Source organism: Genypterus blacodes, unplaced genomic scaffold, assembly GCF_046128005.1.
Source record: "Genypterus blacodes isolate CSIRO-AG114 ecotype Tasmania unplaced genomic scaffold, CSIRO-AGI_Gbla_v1 ptg000007l_1, whole genome shotgun sequence".
In the NCBI taxonomy this organism is placed as follows: domain Eukaryota; kingdom Metazoa; phylum Chordata; class Actinopteri; order Ophidiiformes; family Ophidiidae; genus Genypterus; species Genypterus blacodes.
In genome coordinates this window covers 3,768,663-3,789,566 of record NW_027466821.1, presented here as the reverse complement: position 1 = coordinate 3,789,566, position 20,904 = coordinate 3,768,663, and the positions used below count along the sequence as shown (strand labels likewise).

At 45.2% G+C, this 20,904-nt stretch overlaps 1 protein-coding gene across 1 annotated transcript in view; it reads left to right on the top strand.

Annotated features, from left to right (window-relative positions):
* LOC143001899 (proton myo-inositol cotransporter-like) overlaps nt 1-20,255 on the top strand; it is a 39,630-nt gene extending 19,375 nt beyond the window's left edge. Inside the window, exons 4-10 of the mRNA XM_076151749.1 lie at nt 5,028-5,136; nt 15,677-15,840; nt 16,134-16,254; nt 18,202-18,327; nt 18,568-18,686; nt 18,831-18,983; nt 19,939-20,255. Of these exons, the coding sequence (XP_076007864.1) occupies nt 5,028-5,136; nt 15,677-15,840; nt 16,134-16,254; nt 18,202-18,327; nt 18,568-18,686; nt 18,831-18,983; nt 19,939-20,165 (1,019 nt within the window). The 3' untranslated portion in view covers nt 20,166-20,255. The remainder of the gene's footprint in view (nt 1-5,027; nt 5,137-15,676; nt 15,841-16,133; nt 16,255-18,201; nt 18,328-18,567; nt 18,687-18,830; nt 18,984-19,938) is intronic.
* The last annotated feature ends 649 nt before the right edge of the window (nt 20,256-20,904 follow it).

Genomic DNA, 20,904 nt, shown 5'->3' with positions numbered 1-20,904 from the left:
GAATGTGAGATGTGTGTGAATAGAGTTTATACTTACTACTTCATCTGTCTGTGTTTGAGAACAAACCCCATGTCTGTCTGTCTGTCTGTCTGTCTGTCTGTCTGTCTGTCTGTCTGTCTGCCTCTCTCTTCCTCTCTCTCTGCCTCTGTGTGTCTCTAACTCTGAGTCTGCCTGTCTCTCTCGCTGTGCCGCTGGTTTGGCTTGCGGTCCTCTTTCTCTCTCTCTCTCTCTCTCTGCCTCTGCCTGTCTGTATGTCTGTCTGTCTGTCTGTCTGTCTGTCCCTCTCTCTGCCTCCCTCCCTCCCTCCCTCTCCCTCTCCCTTTCTTTCTTCCTCTGCCTCTGTCCTTCCTCTTTACTTTCAATGCCCCTTTGGGATCCACCAACCCTCAAGTTTGGCTCCAAGTTGGCACCAGTAGCTGATGATCACATTCCATTTGTGTCACTATGCCAGGAGTAAACCCCACGCACATTCACACAAGGTCAGGACATTGTTCCATTTTTATTTATTTCTGGAACCCTCAGTTGTAAAAACAGATGGGAGTTAAAGATTGATGCCCGTGTGTCTGGTCTCCTCCTCTCTGCTCTCAGGCAGCTGCGTGTCTCTCCTGAGGTGATGTCTGATCTTGGCTTTTTGACACTTTAAACCAAAAGCGGAAGAGTAAAAGTTACCTCGTCTGTCTCACTCTCTCGCTCCTCTCCCATTGAACTGTCAGGGATGACGGTCGGATCCAAAGCCTGCAGCCTTTCACTGACTGATGCTTTTGATGCGTTTCGCTGCAAACTTGCGAGGTTTGGTTGACATTCGTGCCCAGACTCTGAAGCTTTCAGAAACGGTCAGCCTGAGGTTGTACAGGAGTCGTTTCCACTCACAAGTAGGACCTCAAACCACCAGATTGTCATTATGTGGATCTATGTGATAGTGAGCTCTCAGTGTGAGTGTGAGTGTGTGCATGTTTTATTCCATCCATCCGTGCGTCCATCAGTCTGGCGTGCAGCTCCTGGCAACCGCTGGCCCTCGGTGTCATCGGATAAACACAGCTGCTCCCCCTGCATCTGCACACTGGAGTCTCGTCTACTGACAAAATTTCATCAGTGCCACTTAAAATGCTGTTTCTTCCTAAAATTACACCTCCTTAGCGATTCACAATTATGCAAAGCTTTTCATGCTCTATTCAGATGCAATATCAGTACGGTTTGTACAAGTAAGGATTTGCATTCAGAGTGTATCAGTAATGTTTACAGCCAGATATGAGATAAGAGAGGGGATGGGAGTGTCTGCTGCGTTTGTGCCTTGTTGTCATAACGTCGCACGTGTGGTCACTGATGTTGCTTTTTGTCATTTGTAGCGTTCTAGAGGTAATTTGTCATTCACTGACAAGGTTCTGCACAATAGAAGCACTCAGTGGGTCCATTAGGGTTCAGTCACAGGCCCACGTGGTAAGTGTGCTCCAAATATCACTAGAATGCTACAAAATGCACCAAAAACAATATCAGTGACCTATTTCTGATCAATTTCACCATTGGGATTTAGTAAATATCGACTTCTGAAGCTCAAAACTGGCTGCTCGTTGATTCCCTAACAACCCATTACGTAGTTGCCATCTGCACCCACTCTGTTCTCTTGACCTCATCATCTTGAACGGGGTCAAAGTTGAGATATTGCCATCCTGATTTGATGAGGAAGGAGAGGAGAGGAGAGGAGAGGGAAGGAGAGGGGAGGAGAGTGATAGCGGATAAGTATGTGGAAGATGCAATTAGAGGGATGGTTGAGGTGTGTGTGTGTGTGTGTGGAGGGGGGATTCAAGGAGCTCAGTCCTTGATTGCAGCCAGCCGTCGCCGGCGTGCTCGGTTGTATAAATGAACCGGGTTATTTCCTGTGATTGGTGGGAGATAAAGCAGTTAAACTCCTCTTTCTGGACTCAGCAGGATCTTTATTACTCCTTCTTTGCCTCATTTTACAGCTTCATTTGCCGTCCTGGTGAGCTTGATTGGCCTTTGTTGAACACCTGTATAACCCCAGTGACACTGCTCATCACACATTGACCCCATTTACTGAAATGCACTAATGTAGTTTTACTCGATGCTGGAACGTGCAGAAACAACACACACCTGCACAAACGGCAAGAAAGGGACGCTCGAACTGATCGCAGTGCCCAAAACAAAGGGAGGTCAGGGTGTTTCCCGAACGCAGAAGGGAAAAAATTGGTGGATTTTATCTGTGAAAATCAGGGAGAAGACGATATTCCTTCTCCTGGAATGTGAATTCTGAAGGGTTTTTGGTTCTCATGGTGCAGCCAGAATGAAATATCACGCAAATAAAGCTGGAAAGGTTTAATATGGGAAAGTGATGTGCAATTATAGCGACGCCATGAGACTTAATCGCCACGCTCGTCTCATTCTAGTGACTGTAACTTGTTTTTCATCACGCCGTCGCGCTCGCGGTTTCCAATCTGATTTAATTACTGCCAGAGTATGTGTTTGTGTGTGTGTGTGTGAGGCTGAGGACACAGGGGCCACGATGGCACTTGTGTGTGTTACCCTGTGTGTTTGTGCGTGGATGTTGTGAGACTCGATGGAGCCTGTGATTGCCTGTCTACTTTTGTTTGACTTTGTGTTTTCACAAAGGAATGATTCCATTTTAATGTGTCAGTGTGTGTGTGTGTGTGTGTGTGTGTGTATCTCACTAAATCACGCTTCTCCTCAGGCACTGATCAGGTCTTCTCTCTCCCGTTAGTTCCGTTCGCCCCATAAATCCTGATTCTCCCCGTCAGCTAATCAGATAACGGTCCTCCGCTCTGGTCTCTGTGGATCGACCAATGATACTGCACCAGGTTAGCGCCATGGAAATGGCTCAGACCATAAACACATCACTTCCTCTTTCCTTCCCCTTGAGTTTATACATCTGCTTCACATTGAACCTCGACTTGTTTAAAGAGATTTCAGATCAAAACTCAATCTGAAATGAAAGATTAATGTGTGTGTTTCCTATCAACTGACGTTGGTGTGACTATTTATCAGCAGAATATCTCAAAAACTAACTTGGATCTGAAGGAAATGTAATGCATTGGGGAGACTTGGATGAAGTTGATTAGATTTTACAGCAGATTAGGATTCAGATATGGGAAATTATCTTCTTCTCCTTCAACATTGCAAAATAGGGCGTTTGTTCTCTGATCTTAAAGGATCAGGGTAAAAGCTTAGACAGGGTTATGGTGTCAAAGTGCATCAACAGAGAAGCCTACAAACATGAAACCACCTATAGTCAACCTCTATCCAAATATGTGTGCTTACTGGTCTGCTGCTTGTATTAGAATTTCATCAAATTTTCATCATACGACTTTTGTTTTACCGAAAACTATTTCTAGCACTGAAATCGATTTAATTGATCTAATATGCGGATTTAAAGAAAGCCAGGGGACATTAAACTGCAGGTCATCCATTCATAAAAAAAGCATTCTGTGTGATTCATCTCTTTATTGTTGTCTTTTTTTTCCTCCGCCTTTTATTGATGAATTCAGTGTTGTGGTGGTGAATCTATCTTGTGTTGACCTGGTCTTGTAGGTGGCACAACACACACACACACACACACACACACACACACACACACACACACACACACACACACCATGCAACATGTTTTATGTGTTTGCTCATAGGTACAAGGTCCGCGTAAGAAACCATACAGTGCAGCGGCAAAATCTCCCCGCACACTAATGGAGATGAAGTGCTGAGTGTGTGAGGGATTTCGGCAGCTTTCATCTGCACCGGCTCGCTATTTTCTGGGAATTGAAGTCTTTAGATTACAGTGGACTTCACATTCTCATTGAACCCTGTATTGCTGGTTGCCATAAACACCTTATTCTGCCTGAGATGTAATCATTGGATACTTAGTGTGTCGATTTTTGTACAGTATTAGTCTGAATAAATGATGAAACTGCATAGAAACCTAACAATGTACAAAGGATGACAATGATATTCCATTATGAAAGAATACAAATATTTAAATTAAGGCATTAACATGTAAATCAGTAAATGATTCGCCACTGACTGTTTTCATGTCCAATTAGTTTTTCTTTTTTTATTCAACTAATTTTCGGTGAAAGTTAAAATGCTGTAGTAGGGCGACAAAAGGAGGACAAAGGTGTGTGTGTGTGTGTGTGTGTGTGTGTGTGTGTGTGTGTGTGTGTGTGTGTGTGTGTTTGTGTGTGTTGCTACATTTCAGCAGGGCTCTCCATGCAGAATATCAACCCTGCATGTCAAGGAGCTAAAGGACGTGCTTTCTGGTCCTCCCACACACATCTGCTCCCAAATAACGAGACTGTGCGTATGCACGGGTGTGTGTGTGTCTGTGTCATTTCATACGTGCCAGCTCATGCATTCTCGTTTATGAGATGTTTGTGCTTGTATTTGCACAGCCTCAGGAAGAAGGGCAACAGACAGAGAAGACTCGCCCCCCCCCCCATATGTGTGTGTGTGTGTTTGTGTGTGAGTGTGTGGGTGTGGGTGTGTGTTGAGGCTTATTTGTCTCAACCCTGCGCTCCCTGTGTGTCTCCCACTTTAACCAGCAGCCTCATGCTTGTCCAGCTGCTCTCTTCGTGCTAATAAGTCTCCTCTTCCCTAAGGAGCACCACTCTTGTGTGTGTGATTAAGATCACATGGCGGAGCTCCACACACTTCCAGGGCCAAGCAGTGACTAAACCAGGGGGATAATATGTATTTCATCCCAGAACCAAGACGTCCAGCAAGACAAATGTGACGTTAGTAGGTTTCTGAGAGCTATATTCTGCTAGATCAGTGCTGTTAGATTGGGAAAATGGAATTGGCGGAGTGGTGAGAAGCCGCACTCAGCACTGAGACAGTAGTGGGAGTTCTTCTGTTCACTGATCAAAATGATGCAATCCAAAGGTGTTTTTGGTATCACAGCAACCACCAACACTTCTGCAATGTTAATAAAGTGCCTCAAATGAAGTTTTGAAACGTTAACATCTCTGTGTGTGTGTGTGTTTGTTTTGGCTTGTGTCCCCCAGATGGTCCGGTGATCTGGCGCATGCTCACCTACGCCCCGACCCGCCGAGCCCTCCTGGTGGGCTGCGGCCTTCAGATGTTCCAGCAGCTCTCGGGAATCAACACCGTCATGTAAGTGTAACCGTGATGTTTTGGTCTGAGCGACTTCAACACTGACACACCTGAGCGGGATCTGTCACAGTTTATGTGACGTGTGTGATGCTGTCAGGTACATTTGAGACTTCTGTGTGTGCAGAACCCTGAAGATGAGTGAATAAAGCAACAAAAGCAATTGTATTTTTGCCCAAATTTACCTTGGCTACATGAATAGATCTGAGCGTGAGTCTGGCTTCCTTGGTTTTATTATCTTCCAGTGTGTGTGGAGGCTACAAAGATGTTTTTGTGAGCTCGAACTCCCTTTTGAAGTGGAGCTTCTGAAGCAGCGCCTCCTCCTGGCGTAAGTCTGTAGACCGTTTCACTCAGACAAAGAGACAAGTGTCAATGTCACAAAAGAAAGTAGGACTCGGGGTGCGTTTACAAGCGGTGTGTTTGAAGTGGCTGCGATGCCCGTGGGAGGAGCGACTTCAAATGCAGCGGAAGAGTGAGTGAGTTTCTTTTTGGCCTTGTGGTCTTTCAAAAAGCCTGATGGAGACAAATGCATCAGTGTGAATAAAGGTCACATGCGTTTGCCGTTTAATGTGACAATAAATCTGAATCCACTCCATCATAAGGCCACTGAAGGGCCGATGAAAAGAAAAATTCAAGTCGGCTTTTATTGCTTTCACCCTGAGAGTTAATCAAAGCGATACTGATAGATGACGATGTGTCTCTATGTCACCGGCCTCCCGCTCAATACCGCACAATGCAATCTACTTGCTTTAGCACCAGAGGATTAAATCACAAAGTATTTCTCCCATCTTTCATAACACATTGTGCACCAGGGAGCGACGCCCTGCCTGCACATTATGTCCACTTGCCTGTGAAGAGATGATCTACCTTTTCTCTTTTATTCCTTTTATCCTTCCGTCTGAAGAGACACATTGTGTCATCTGTCTCTGTCTGTCCTCCCCTTTGAGATGAACTATATTACAGACTCTGTAAACAATCTGTGGATGTGTGCTGTTGCCTAGCAACCAGAGGTGCGAGCAATAGGATAGGTGTGCGCGTGTGCACGAGCATGTGTGTTTGTGTGTGTGTGTGTGTGTGTGTGTGTGTGTGTGTGTGTGTGTGCGTGCGTGCGTGCGTGCGTGCGTGCGTGCATGCGTGAGTGCGCGTACATATAATTTAACATGTGGAAAGTAACATGACAGGCTGAGATGTTTGCACACGTGCACTGGCGTAATTGCCTGTGACGTGTGTGTGTGTGTGAGAGATCTATGTGCACTCACATGTATGTGGGCACACACTTGTGTATGCGTGAGGTCTGTCCCTGTGTTATGTGCTGCATGAATGTATGTATACATATGTGGTACAAAACGAAAAAGGAGAGAGGAGGAAAAGGAGGAGGAGGAGGAATGGAGCATTTGGGTTTATGGTTAGAATTAGGATTCGGGTCAGGGAAGGAAGGTGGTCAAAACATCCTCATAAATAGAATCACATTGGCGTCTCTATCTGTGGTCCTGCGTTTGCTTGTCTTCAGGGCGCTCGTGCTCTACAGGCTGACACTCTGAATCTGTCACAACGTTCTCTCAGTCCACTTTCTTGTCTCACTGGATATTTGTCTATGGGCTGTCTGCCTTCCTGACCACGTTCATCTTCATCTCCCGTGGCCATCAGATAACCACGGTTGGAAACAGGTGACAGACGGAATCTGTCACAACTGTCCCTGGTTACACCAGTGGCTCTCCATACTTGGTCCTTGAGCACCACAGTGCTGAATTCACATCCCAGACTCCAGGAGCTAAATCGGCTGTTTTTCCTCCTCCAGATCTGCCACCAAGTCTTGATGAAGTGAATTTTTCTAATCAGAGCAGGAAGCAGGAAGAGGACACTGGGAATTATGCAGCAGTGTTGTGAAGCACTGCACTAAATTAACTACAGAACCTGGGAGGCTCCATGTTACTGTTATCACTGCCAAACATCCAAATTATCCAAAATAATTCAATTTCAAACTCAAAATGTGTTTACACAGCTCTTCTCTACCTTCATCCTACTTTGTGACTTTTTAATCATAATAATTCATGTATTCCATGAAGTTGTTTAATTTTGGGGGGAACCTTCTACTACTACCATTTAACAATGTCAAATGAAAGAAACTGGGACATCCAAACTTCAACTTTTGTCTTTTCTAACCCTCTAATTCTTCTCATTCTCCTCTCGTGCCCTTGTTTCCTCTTTCTCCGTGTTGCGTTTTATCCGTGTCATTGCGCTACATTTCAGTCTTTCTGGGACACCTGTCTGGGTATTCGAACATGGCTGTCACTCATCAACTTGTTTCACCCAGAGTTTACCGGCCTGTCCGTCTCCCGACCTGGCTTTGTGTCTTCTGTGCCGAGGCTACCTGGCTAGCCCCTATTAGCCAGCCAGATATATAAAGGAGGTCTGGGGAGCCAGTAAATCAGACGGGCTCAGAGACTCAGACCCAGCTGCTTCCACTGATTAAACCACCAGCTTGGCACAGAGGCAGAGAGAGAGGCTGGAGAATTGACATAGAAATACACAAACCAGACCAGAACACACTGGTCCTTACTGACTCGGGATGCACTATATATAAGAGTCTCTCACACACGCACAGAGAGGGAGAGAGAGAGAGGGAGAGGGAGAGAGAGAACAAGCAGCGTTTTCCTAATAGTCAGAAACACTCATTAGGCAAAGACAGCTGTCACAGGAAGAATGGAGTCCCTGGGGATGAAGCAGCTCTGCTTCAGAGAATCAATACGCTTGAAATGCATAGGTGTGGCGTTCAGGTGTTTCTGAGTTGGAGTTTTGAAGCTTTGAATATAGGTTCACCACTCACATCAGCAGGACATTTTGGCCGATCAAGCGGAAGCGAGCCGAGTGAACAAGTGTGACGGCAATCAAAGCCAGCGTGCCACCAAACATCAGGCTCTCACGCTTTAGGGAGACTAACTCTTTGGCGAGATTGCCTCCAAGACACCAGGTAGATGAAAGAAAATTAGTTATTGACGTTTGCAGCTTTATTTGTTTGTATTTCAACAGATGAGTCAAGGCTGCATCGCTTGTTCCATTAGACAGGTGGCGTTTTCTCTTTGCTGTGTGTGTGTGTCACGTTTAACGGTGTCTAAAACAATACGTCACTCTCCTCTCGTATCGCTCGACCTCACCTCGCTGTGGTGGGAGTCAACACGTGTTCCATCTCTGAGACTCATTGGGGACCTCTGCGGCTATCGGGTCATATCCCCTCTCAAACCCCCAAATCGGCCAATCAGTAAAAACATTCCTCCCGCTCGCTTCATTCGGTGTGAGTTCATCTCTGGAGGTCGGAAATTGCCCAACAAAGAGATACAAAGACGCTGGCAGACTGACAGAAAAAGCATATTGTGATGAAGAGGCTGTAAAATAGAGCCAGGGTGTGACTGAGCCAAGACACTTTGATGGAGTGGAATAAATCATGGTTGTCTCTTATCATATCCCGGTGAGACTCTCTGTTTCTCCATCCTTTTTTGGTCATTCCAGACAACTCACACTCTTATGCACACACACACCAGACCAGATTTTATTGGTTGCACTTCCCTTTATGGAAAGTATTCCAAATTTGCTAGATTGATCCAGTATAAAGGAGACTCCATGTTGGATTTTTGGAGAAACTTGAGTGACATTCACAGACACACACACACACACACACACACACACACACACACACACACACACACACACACACACTCTCTTCATCATCCTCTACTCTCCGTCGCTGGGTCACTAAATGCGGAACAATGTGACGCATCAGTGGGTCAAATTAGATATCATTCTTCCCCATTAACCGGGGGATCATTTTGATTCAATTAGCCACATAATCTAGCATGTAAAGGTCACTGTGGGCTGGTGGGGACTGTGTGTGTGTGTGTGTGTGTGTGTGTGTGTGTGTGTGTCTGTGTGCGTGTTCTATCAAGGCAGGTCAGCAGACTGTGTTGACAGGGTGCAGGGGGGGAAAGGAGACAGAGAGAGAGACGAAAAAGGGGAAATCAAACCACGTAATTGAGAGCATAAATATAGCATGAAGAAGAACTTTACTGCCAGCCGCGGTGCTCGACCTTGACCCGTTTCTGAGTGTGTGTGCTGTTTGCCAGTGCAGTGGATGATTGTAATGACTATTTGGGGTGAATTTGGTTAAATTGGGCTTCGTCTGATCCTCTGACCGCCTTCCCCTGGTTTCATGAGTCGCAAATTGCACCTCTGTCAGGCAGATGCATAATTCATCCGTTGATGAAGAGGACAACACGAACAACGAGGTCATCCAGGATCACTGGTAATAGGTCCCCATAGGTGCATCAAAACATCTCATTTCAGGGTTAGCGTTTATAAAACCAGCAATCTAGATAGATGTAGAACGGCTTGCATGTCTTCAACTACGGCACAATACGCCAGGATACAGCAGGGCCCAATGCTATACAATATGATACACGATAAGATATGGCACGGCACAATACAGTACAATACAGCACGATACAATACAATATGGCACAATACCGTACGGCACGAGACAGCAGGAGACAGCATGGAATGATACGGCACGATAGGATACGATAAAAAACAGCACAATACTTTGCAATGCCATAAAAGAATGCGTGATGCGATTCGATAAAATTCGAGACGAGAAGTTGCGATACGATACAAGACATTATGAGACGAGACGAGACGGGACGATACGTAACGATACGTAACGATACGATACGATACGATACGATCGAGACGTTGCGATACAAGAATAGACAAGATGTTGCGATACAAGACAATACAAGATGAGATGGGATTATATACAATACAATACACTCGACAAGGCACAATACGCTTTGATACAGCACGGCACAATACGATCCGATACATGTCTGTGTGTTGTGAGGCTGTTTGTTGTTGACACTGGCCAGTTGGATCTCACAGATGGTCGCGCAGACAAATGTCATGTTGAAAATGTCACGAAACGCCAGTTATTACATGGCCACTCTGCTGGCAGTGCCTGTGAATCAAGCTGGCTAAACCCACTGTGCGCTGCGTGTTTGTGTTAGAGAGAAAAGCCAGAAATGTGTGTGTGCGATTCTGTGTTTTTAAGCTTAATCATGCCAACCTGCTGCACCGCTTCTAATGGAGTCACAGCCAGAACTCTTTAAATCCTGGTTGTCTATGTGCATGCTGTGGGTTTTGTGTGTAACATTTTTAACACACTCAGGTACACACACACACACACACACACACACAGTGGGTTGCGTTCTGACATTTGCAAAGCGCAGTGTAACACAGTGTACTAATGGCACAGTGTAGCAAGGTGAAACAGGTTGGAGACTGGTGCACGTATTGTGTTGTTTTACATCTTTTTAATGAGTTTTGGACACAGAAATAAACCGAAGTAACTAATTTTACCACTAAATGATGCATTTGTGCTATGTTTTTATAGCCTAATATGGTTCAATACCGTCTTTATACATTTCAGCGTTGTGACATTTTCAAAATAGATGTCCCAAATCACTGAGAAGCAGATTTGTATTACCAATATTACTGATGAGCTGTAATGGATCTATACAGTCTCATAACTACACGCTGGTGTTGTTGTCATTGTTGCGTAATTTTTTATTTTTGCTCCATTTGGCCATTTTGTCATTCGATTTGGGTTCAGCCAGGCAGAGCAAAGTGTTTTTTGTGATGATGACAGACATCTGCGAGTGTTGCCTATGATGATGATGATGGTGATGATGATGGTGTGTGTGTGTGCGGTTCTGATTCTGAGCATCCAGTGTGCTGCCATTTTTGGCTGAGCACGTTTGTTCCAAAGCGTAAATGTGGGGCCGCGTGTTTGTATGCATTCATTTGAAAAATAGGTCAGCTCCTCTGGGAATATCTCTCTCTCCCTCCCTCTCTCTCTCTCTCTCTCTCTCTCTCTCTCTCTCTCTCTCTCTCTCTCTCCCCCCCCCTCTCTCCCTCCCTCTCTCTCCCTGTCCATTTGTTTGTTCACACCATCCTCTCTCCTCCTCCACTGTCTTCGGCCAAGCATTCTCCCTCTTCTCACCTTTTGGTTCCTCTCCTCATTTCCTCTCCCTTCCCTCTCTGTCTCTCTCTCTCTCTCTCTCTCGCGCGCTCTCACTCTCTCTCCTTCTGTTCTCTTCCGCTCTCACACCTCATCGCTTACTATCTTACTCTGTCTCCAGTTCATTTGCACCCACTCACACACCTGTTTATTCGCTCACTCTCTCTCCCTCTCTCTCTCGCTCCCTCTCTGCCGCTGCCGTCTTACAGTTGATCCCTCCTTCTGTCTCTGACTCCCTCTGAATCCATACTATTAAGTTACATAATTAGATCAGTGCTGTGTCAATAAGTTTCACTCTGTTACAGCATTTTTCTTCTTTTCACCGACACACGCTCACACACACGTACAACTTAATGGCTTTCTGAGGGAGGAAGTCGAACTGTGATCACACTGTCGCGGTTTGTCATTAAAGGGCAAAGACGTGCAAATTCCACGATGAAGAGCGAGGCGACAGTCCGGTAAATGTGTCAGGAAATGTCAGGCATGAGTCAACGGCATCGCTGCCACATGGGAAACGGATGAAGAACAGCAAGAAGAGGAGAGATGGCAGGTAGATTCCATACATTACCATCCTAATGTAAGACAGTGTGTAAACTAGACTTTGACAGGAGTAAGTACGCGCACACACACTTACTGGACAGATTGATGTGTTCCACGTTTAGCTGCCGTTGGGTGTAAATGACTCCCTGACAAGGTGATGACACACAAGGACAAATATGGATGCATAAATGTATGCAGGGGAAGAGTGTGTGTATGCCACACTCCTCCGCTCTTCTTCCTCTCTCGCCCTCGCTTGATATCTGTGGCGTCGCCCTCCTTTAATGTGATGAAGCAGAAGTGCCGATCGAACCGCGGATGCGTGTTTCCATTTCCAGACATGAGGGGTCACGGCCAGATCGCACCCGCAGGGCCCACGGGTGTGTATTTGGGGCGGCTCGTGTGTGTGTGTGTGCGTGTGTGTGTGTGTGTGTGTATGTGTGTGTGTGTGTGTGTGTGTGTGTGTGTGTGTGTGTGTGTGTGTGTGTGTGTGTGTGTGTGTGTGTGTGTGTTTGCTGTACGTAGGCAATGAAAAGGGAGTGAAGAGTAGATTTCCTTTTTGTTCCTTCCTCAGCAGTACATAAACCGAGACGAAGCCGCCTTACGCAACACACAGACGCAGCGATTTGCAAGTTGGTACAAAGCGAGCAGAGTCCTAATAACATCATGTTTTATGCAACCCAATTATTTTACCATTTTCTCAGCTAGAAATGATTCCCGGCTAATGTGTGTGTGACGAGCACTCGCAGTTCAAAGCAGCTTGACTCGCCGGTTCGGTGTTTAATATGCCGTTCACGTTCGGGCTTCTAATGCAGCCTCTAATGTGACACACTGATCACTAATTGATCGGCTGATTTCATCCCCCCCCCCACACACACACATACACACACATATTCAGAGGCCGAAAGAGCTTTCAGCGTGGTCAGGTCTCGCTAATCAATCTTAAATGACTTTGCCGGAATACCGGCGCTCTGGAACATTGTCGGGTTGCCGTGGCAGCGACCTTTGCCACCTGTTATTACCGGCTCGTTGTAATGATGGTGAACTCAGAATGAAAGTGTGATCTCGCTGAAAATTGCGAGTAGTGCGGTATGTGTGCACTGTGGTGTGTGTGTGTGTGTGTGTTTGAGTGTGGTGATACAAGCTTCTCTTCTTTCTTTGAGTCTATCAAGACCAACATATTAGGAAGTCTATTCGGTTGTTCACACATTTTTTGGAGAATATTTTGCTTTTGTAATTTGCTTTTGTTTCAAAATGCTTTGAATCATTTTATTTTATAATAATTGATATAAATATTAATAAGTGTCTTTGCTTCATATTTCAACAGTGATTGTACCTTTTCAACTCTTGTAAATCAAGTTGAACATGTTGTTATTGTTTGTTTAGTCTTTTTTACCCAGCATCAGTTCTGACCTCAATGATCAGGTCAGGATCTACTTTTGAATGTGATGTTTTCTGTTGTTAGACTCAAACACACATCCACCTACACGAAGAAATAAATAAGGATGTGTGTGTGCGTGAGTGTGTTATGGAGAATCTTCCCCTGAGTTATAACCAAGTGGGTCACGACCTTCCTCGACAGCTATGCGCCCTTTCTTCGTCTTCCTCAGTGGCATATCTTTTGTGAAGTGCAGACTCGGCGTGGAAGCTCTCAGCTCACTGATTAAACATGCCTTCCTCTCCAGCCGAGGATCTAATAATCACATTTCTTTTTTTTTGGGCAGACTGAAGTCCAGGAAAGAGTCCCGTCCCATCAAAGCTTCGGTATTTCAAAGACGCCGTGAAATACTGAATCTCACCGCATCAAAATTCAAACACCCATTGTCGTCTCATCAGCGCAGTTCACCGAGTCGCTGCAGTACAGAGTAACGGCTAAGTTCTCTTCTCTCCAGATCCCAGTCGTGCCGGTAATTGGACCAAAGCAAGTCTTGGCTCACCTCTGACCCCCCTCTGACACCCTCTTATTAAAGCTAGTTGCCATGGTGAAAAGACTTCAAAAACCGATTTCCTTGTCTTTCTCTTGCTCCTTCACAGTTATTAGGAGGGAAGCAGGGAAGGAGTTTTCGCTTTTACACTTTAATGTCCCACACTCAGATTCCTCTGCATCTGTTTGTGTATTTACCGTATTTACTCGGCCGTGTTTGTCTCTAAAATAGTCACCAGGAGTCTTCTGATCTTGGTGAGACGGGCTCGGATGAATAAAGGTTGATGCTGATAATTAAGGTGATGACGAATGGCGAATACAAAGCAGAATTCTGACTGCGCAATTGATTTCTCCTTATCAAAGAAGAGCCTTTCGCTACGGGGCCGAGTCGAGAGCAGCAGTTCTCCATCGATCTCTCGCGCCAACTAATTGATCTCTTGTTTTTCTCAAAGCCTTCCTTTCCCTCAAAGCCGTCAAAAGGACTTAATTCGCACCAAGCAACAAGCTCTGAGGCCCTCTGAGCCTTAACACCCTGGAAAAAAAGGCACACTGGTGCAGATGATGGGAAAATCATACTTATCGAGATTTAACCCCCTCAGGTTCACTCCTTTAACACTGCTGATGCCTTTTCCAGCCCAAAATGCCCTTCCTGAGATGCTTTTAACATTTTTTGCCTGCAAAATGCACTTCTCGGCACAGCTGGGACAAAACGATCACTTTTGCGTTATTCATAGTAAGATTCTAGTCGGAAGATGGTGTGGGTGTGTGTGTGTGTAATCAGGAAGATGCAGGGCCGGAGATGGAACACAGCAGGCCGGCACTGCTGAGAAATAAATAGCTCTTTTACTCCTGCTGGTGCTCTAAAACCAGCTTGTTTCATTTGCGCGCGTGCATGTGTGTGTGTGTGTGTGTGTGTGTTTGTTTCTGAGTGTGTGTGTGTGTACATTTGCAGTGCATATCTGACTTTGCAGAGAAATAATGAGGCAATGTACGACTTTTATCATCCTTGGGCCTAGTTGTGTTATGCAGAGGTCAAGCTGAGTTTCATGCCCTCTAAAAAATTGTAAAGTTCTGCCTGAAAAAGTGATTTTATGCAAATGGCTCAACAGAATGTTGGTGTTTTGGGGGGAAAAAAAAAACGTGGGGGAGGGATAATGGTTCTTTTAAGTGCTAATTCCAAGTTCCCCGCAGAGACAAAGAGGCAGGCAATGCTGGAGAGATTTATTTATTTATTTTGTCTTTTGTCTTAAATGAATATTAGTTCTTCTGCATCTGTGTTTGAATTGTGTTACATTCTCTCAGGGGTATGGAGGTTTGATCAACTTAATGTGTGTTTTAACTGCAAGTACAGAGCCTATGTACAGTATGTGTAAATGTGTACGATAGACTACAGCCCCAGCTAAAAGTAGTAAAGTGTGTGTGTGTGTGCCTGTGCATGTGTGTGTATGTGTGTGCGTTTCCACCCACTCAGTGACACAATATCATCAATGTCAAGTAGTAAATGGGCTCGTGCAGGTGTTGTTTGGAGGCCGGTTAGACTCTCATTGATGATCATTGGAGGTAATCTGCCTAAGTGGAGCAACAAGGCGGAAGAGTTGCATGAATAATTAGAGAGCAAGAGGGAGAGAGATAGAGAGAGAGAGAGAGAGTCTATGAATGCGTGGCTGGTACTTAAGTTGAGAGGCTGTGATTGGCTCTTCAGAAGAGAAGAGGCTGCGGTTGGTTTGTTGTCTTGGAGTGATTAATGATCTTATCTGTTTAGAAATTCACTGGAAACATGAGAGGATCCCAGTTTAAAAGAATATGTTGGGGTTTTTCTTATTTTGTTACTTAAAGGAAGTAATTAGGAGCTAATTTGCATTTTCTTACAAATATGTTCCTGTTGCTTTCTATTAGTGTCGTATCAGAGCAGGAAATATGACTTTTCAGTGAAATATGTCAAGTAAAGAAAGAAAGAGAGTAATGTAAGCTTTGTTTGTCCCACCATCCTCTCTGTGTGTCTGTGTGTCCTGTAGGTACTACAGCGCCACCATCCTGCAGATGTCAGGGGTGCGGGATGACAGGTTGGCGATCTGGCTCGCCGGAATTGCCACCCTCACCAACTTCCTGTTCACCCTGCTGGGAGTCTGGCTGGTGGAGCGGGTGGGACGCCGGAAGCTCACCTTGTGGAGCATTGTGGGTAAGAAACCAATGATGAGGTCAAGAGCAATGCTGCCATTACATTATTGCTTTGCTTTACAGTGCCAGAGGGGCAGAAATGCTTCTTTTTGGGTGCCAGATTGGAAATTTGCGATAGTTAAGTGTATTACTTAAGAATAAAAATTGGCGTGGAAGCTGAAAACAATTGCAACATTGATTGAGTGATGATTTTTGTTTTATTGGACACTCTCATATATAGCAAAATGTGTTCTGACTGACTCCAGTTTTGGTTTCAAGACCTTTAACGCTCAGCTGAATGTGTTCCCCGTGCAGGCACGAGTCTCAGCTTGGCTCTGCTGGCCGTTGGCTTTCTGTTGTCTGCTCAGCACAGCCCCCCCGTCACCCTCCACCCGCTGGACCCCTCTATGGCCAACTCCACCTGCTCCAAGTACCCGTGAGTATACACACTCACACACACGCGCACACACACACACACACACACACACACACACACACACACACACACACACACACAAACACACACACACACACACACACACACACACACACACACACACACACACACCACGGTTCATTTTGCAGGAACGGACCCCCAGCTGCTGGAGAGCCAACACGTCAGGTGTTATAACAAGCATTAATCATCTAACCTTATGACTCATAAACACAAATGACTCGCCTATCCCAGCACGATCACTTTTCAAATCCCGGGGAGCTGCGTTACGTACGTATATTAAAGCGCAACAGTTCCTGAAATTGATTCGCCAAGCAGATCTGTGTGTGCTGGAATGACCTCTAACTCTAAGCTGCCGTCCTGAGGAGAGGTTTTTAGAGTTTTGATAAGAAATAAGTCAAGGAGATTTGATTTTCCTCCCAAGTGGGCTGTGTTGTTTTTGTGGCTTTACCACTGAGCACAAGTGTGGATGAATGAAATGAAATGAAAGCAGAGCGATAGAGCTTTTACAGCCATACAGACGCTCATGCTGTACTTTCTACAAGTTTTGATTTGATTAAAAGGAAGAATATTCTCTCCACATTAGACTCCTTAGTGAGGGATTCCAGACATTGACTGTGTGAGTAAATGAAGAAAGTCAAACTGGTCTCTAATCAACACTTCTAACCTTTCATTTGATTCACACAACGATCACACAATTTGATACAAAAGCACAAGGGTTTGCTGCGAATGTGGCGCCAGGGACACTGGCAGAAAAGTGATAATGACATTTTGTGTCATGGGAAAGCTCCATCTGCCTGAAACACACTTGTGTCGCAAACAAAATAAAGCCATTAAAACGGCTGATGACACAATTGAGATTTTTCAATAAAGTCATTAAAACAAATAAATTATTTGTAGCTTGAGGTTGCAAACACACCAAAATGAGACCTTGAAGGTGATTGAATTATGTTTGAGTTTGATGGGACACAGAGAGAGAGAGAGAGAGAGAGAGAGAGAGAGAGAGAGAGAGAGAGAGAGAGAGAGAGAGAGAGAGAGAAAGAGAGAGAGTGAGAGAGTTTGATTTCATGATGGCATCGACACTCTGTCCCACTTTGCTCTCACTTGCGCAGACTGAGAATCTGTAACGCTGCTCTTCCATCAGAACAACACACACGTACACACACACTCACTGGCCCAACACCCACACACCTTGACAACACACATCCCTGCCACACGCGCACACCCAGAAACACAAACACAGATGTAATTTGAGAAGATGAGTGCTTTTACCGCACTGTAGTGGCTTTGGTGTGAGTTCATTCTACTCCACAAACCAGCCCACACGTTTTCTCCTCATCATGAGAACACTGCAGCCTCCTACGCTCCAGCTGAATGGGACGTCCCGGTGAAGGATGAACTCGCTACTTGTTTACTTACTTAGGAATTGAAAAAAGCCCCGAGGTTCAGTCTTCACAATTCTTTGTTCCAATTGTAAGTTTAGCTTCCCGCCTCCTTTTGTGTATTGATTCTCAGAGTATTGTTTCTCCCGGGTGATAACAGATGGTTATATTTGAGCTCACCGCAGTGTATAATATTATTGCCGCATGTAGAGAGAATACAGCACAGAACACAAAGCAAATATAGAGCACTGAAGCACAAAAACATCATGTGCAGCTCCTGCTAGATCAAATCAAACAACAAACCTGAGACATCTGTATGGAAATATGAACGTGTGTAAGGGTTCATTTGTGTGTGGACTGCTCTTTAAATGAACTTTAGCTCAAGACAACAGGATTTCATTCAACATAGATAGCAATCAGTGTGACACAAGACATCATTTTGACTCATCCCTTCCTTTTTATTGGAAAAAGAGTGTTTGGTACGTTATTCTTTCTTTCAGTGATATTGCAGGTCAAGGTTGTTGTGTCCGCTGTGTTGCTTTCGCAGGCTGTGCGAGCCGTGCATGCTGGATCCAGGATGTGGTTTCTGTTACCGTGAGAACGGCTCTGAGCTGGTCGCCTCCTCCTGCGTGTCAGTCAATAAGGCCTCCACTGAGCAGGCGGCGTGGGGCAGGTGAGTCACAGGATGAGGCGGAGGTTGGGGCTGAACTAAGCAGCTGCTGGTTGAGAGACATTTAGATGCTGGCTGCTGTCTCTCACTCTCATCTGTGGAGAAAGATTACTCATAGTATGATCGATGATTGATCCTATTTATAACTACGTGTTGCTTTATAAACCTCTTAACAACTTGATCACATTTTCTATGAATTGAGTCTTATTTATACATCTAAATCACACACTCTACCGGTTTCAGATGCTCTAACTCCAGCCAGGCGAGAGAGCAGATCTACTGGGCTTTCAACTACTGTCCCACCTCTTACTCCTGGCTGGTGTTACTGGGCCTGGTGGCCTACCTGGCGGCTTTCGCTCCAGGTAAGACGGACTGTCTCTGTGTCTGTCCACTAGCTCACGTCCAGCAAACGATAGTGTATAATGTGTTTGAACTCCCTCTCTCTCCCTCGCCCTCTCTCTCTCTCTCCCTCTCTCTCTCTCTCTCTCTCTCTCTCTCTCTCTCAGGTATGGGTCCAATGCCATGGACCATCAACTCAGAGATCTATCCTCTGTGGGCGAGGAGCACAGGAAACGCATGTTCAGCTGGAGTCAACTGGACCTTCAACATCCTGGTGTCCCTCACTTTCCTCCACATGGCTCAGTATCTGACCTATTACGGTGTGTTTAGTGTTTTTTTAACAATCTATTACAGACAACCTACAAGTGTGCAAAGATGGTATAATACAGGAATACATTTATTTGTTTTAGCCCCTGAACACGTGATGTAATTATAAACTACAGGAATCATAACATGGAAGGTTTGAGAGATCGTCAGATAGAAGATGAAGAGGCTCTCATCACTAGGCAATGTGTTGCAAAATAGCCAAATGTTGATGAATACTCTTCACCTTGTATCCACACTTGTTGCTAAAAGGCTTCATTTCCTCCTTGATGCCTCTGAATCAACAAGTCATTTCCTGTGTTCTATCTGATGTCGTTATTAATTCCAATAGAAGCTCTTGTGAGGAGCAGCTGCTGCCTCCATCAATGCTGTCAGTCCTCATTCAGCCCTCATGCAACCTGCCAGCAGATCTAAAACTTTACGTCGACACCGGGAAGCTCGTAACAGCTGATCGACACCCCGAGGCGTCGCCAACCTTCGTCTTCCTCACTCTTTCTCACACGTCTGAAGCCGGTGTGGCTCAACAGCAAGTTTTTGCCAGATAGGAAGGAAGTGACCTTTCGCGGCGCTTGCTAATCGATCCCTCAACTGTGATTGCGGAGGCATCCCGACATGCAGCGGCGTAATGATCTATCCAGTCCTGCAGCCATTTTAGGTTTACACAATTGATTTGCCAGGAATGATAAGTGTCAAAGCAGAGAGCGAACACATCTGTGTATGAAAACAGATAAAACATAATGTCTCTCTACGTTTCAGTGCATCATGAGCTGTAGAAATCCATATGATGTTGACGTCCAATAATAGCTGCTCTAAATGTCTGCAATCTGCATTCCTATATTTCAGCTTTGAAAATGTGAAAAATGTTTGATCCCAACAGTATTGGATTCTCGGTGTGTGTCCGTAGTGACAGCGTGAGTCTTTGTTCTCTCTCTCTCTCTCTCTCTCTCTCAGGGGCTTTCTTCCTCTACTCCAGCATGGCCTTCTTGGGGTTCCTCTTCATTTACGGCTGTCTGCCCGAGACCAAAGGCCGTCGTCTGGAGGAGATAGAGGCACTGTTCGAAAATCAGCTTTGTTCCTGCGGCGCCTCTGATTCAGACGAGGGGCGGCAGGTGGAATACATCCGGGTCAAAGGGTCGAACTACCACCTATCGGACAACGACGCATCTGATGTGGACTAGGTTCAGCGTTGGTAACCTTCCTCTGTGTGTGTCAGTGGCTTTGTGATTGCTGAACCATAACAGAGGTGGCGGGGTCTCTAATGCTTCTCCTTCTTGCAACCACTTTCATTCAATATCAGGTTGGGAGTCGGAGGGGGAAAAAGTGAGTTCGCCCGCAATTCAGTCAATTCAGGCATCACAAATCAATGACGATGTGTTCAGCAGAGGTAGTACGAATGTTTTCACTTTACTTTCTGAATTGAGGGTAAACTGACACCAAACGTGTCGTCTAACCTGCATTAGTGGAAAGCCGAGTTCTCTCCCCTGCGCCACTCTAACAAGAAAGGCTACAATACTGCCTTTGCCACATATTATTACCTAGATTTGATGTTGACATTCTTACCCACAGCAATTGAAGTCTTTTTTGAGGCCATTCGGACAGGAAATAGAACTGTTGAACACACACTGCGTGTAGAAAATGTGAGGGGCGCTTCCTTCTTCATTACATGTAGTCAAAAGCTATTAACCCTATTGATTTCTCCTAACATCTACACCTATCACAACAAGGGAAGTCATGCAGAGAATTCCATCAATTAGAAAGGTTCAACTTTGTGATAGAGCCCTCCCTAATACTTTGTACATTATGATTTATACTTTTTATGTTCCTGCATAAAAGCTATGACTCAAACCAGCCACCCTACAAAATCACTTCAGAATGTTCTCACTGAGACCAACATAAAGAGCGTTGACATGGCAACAT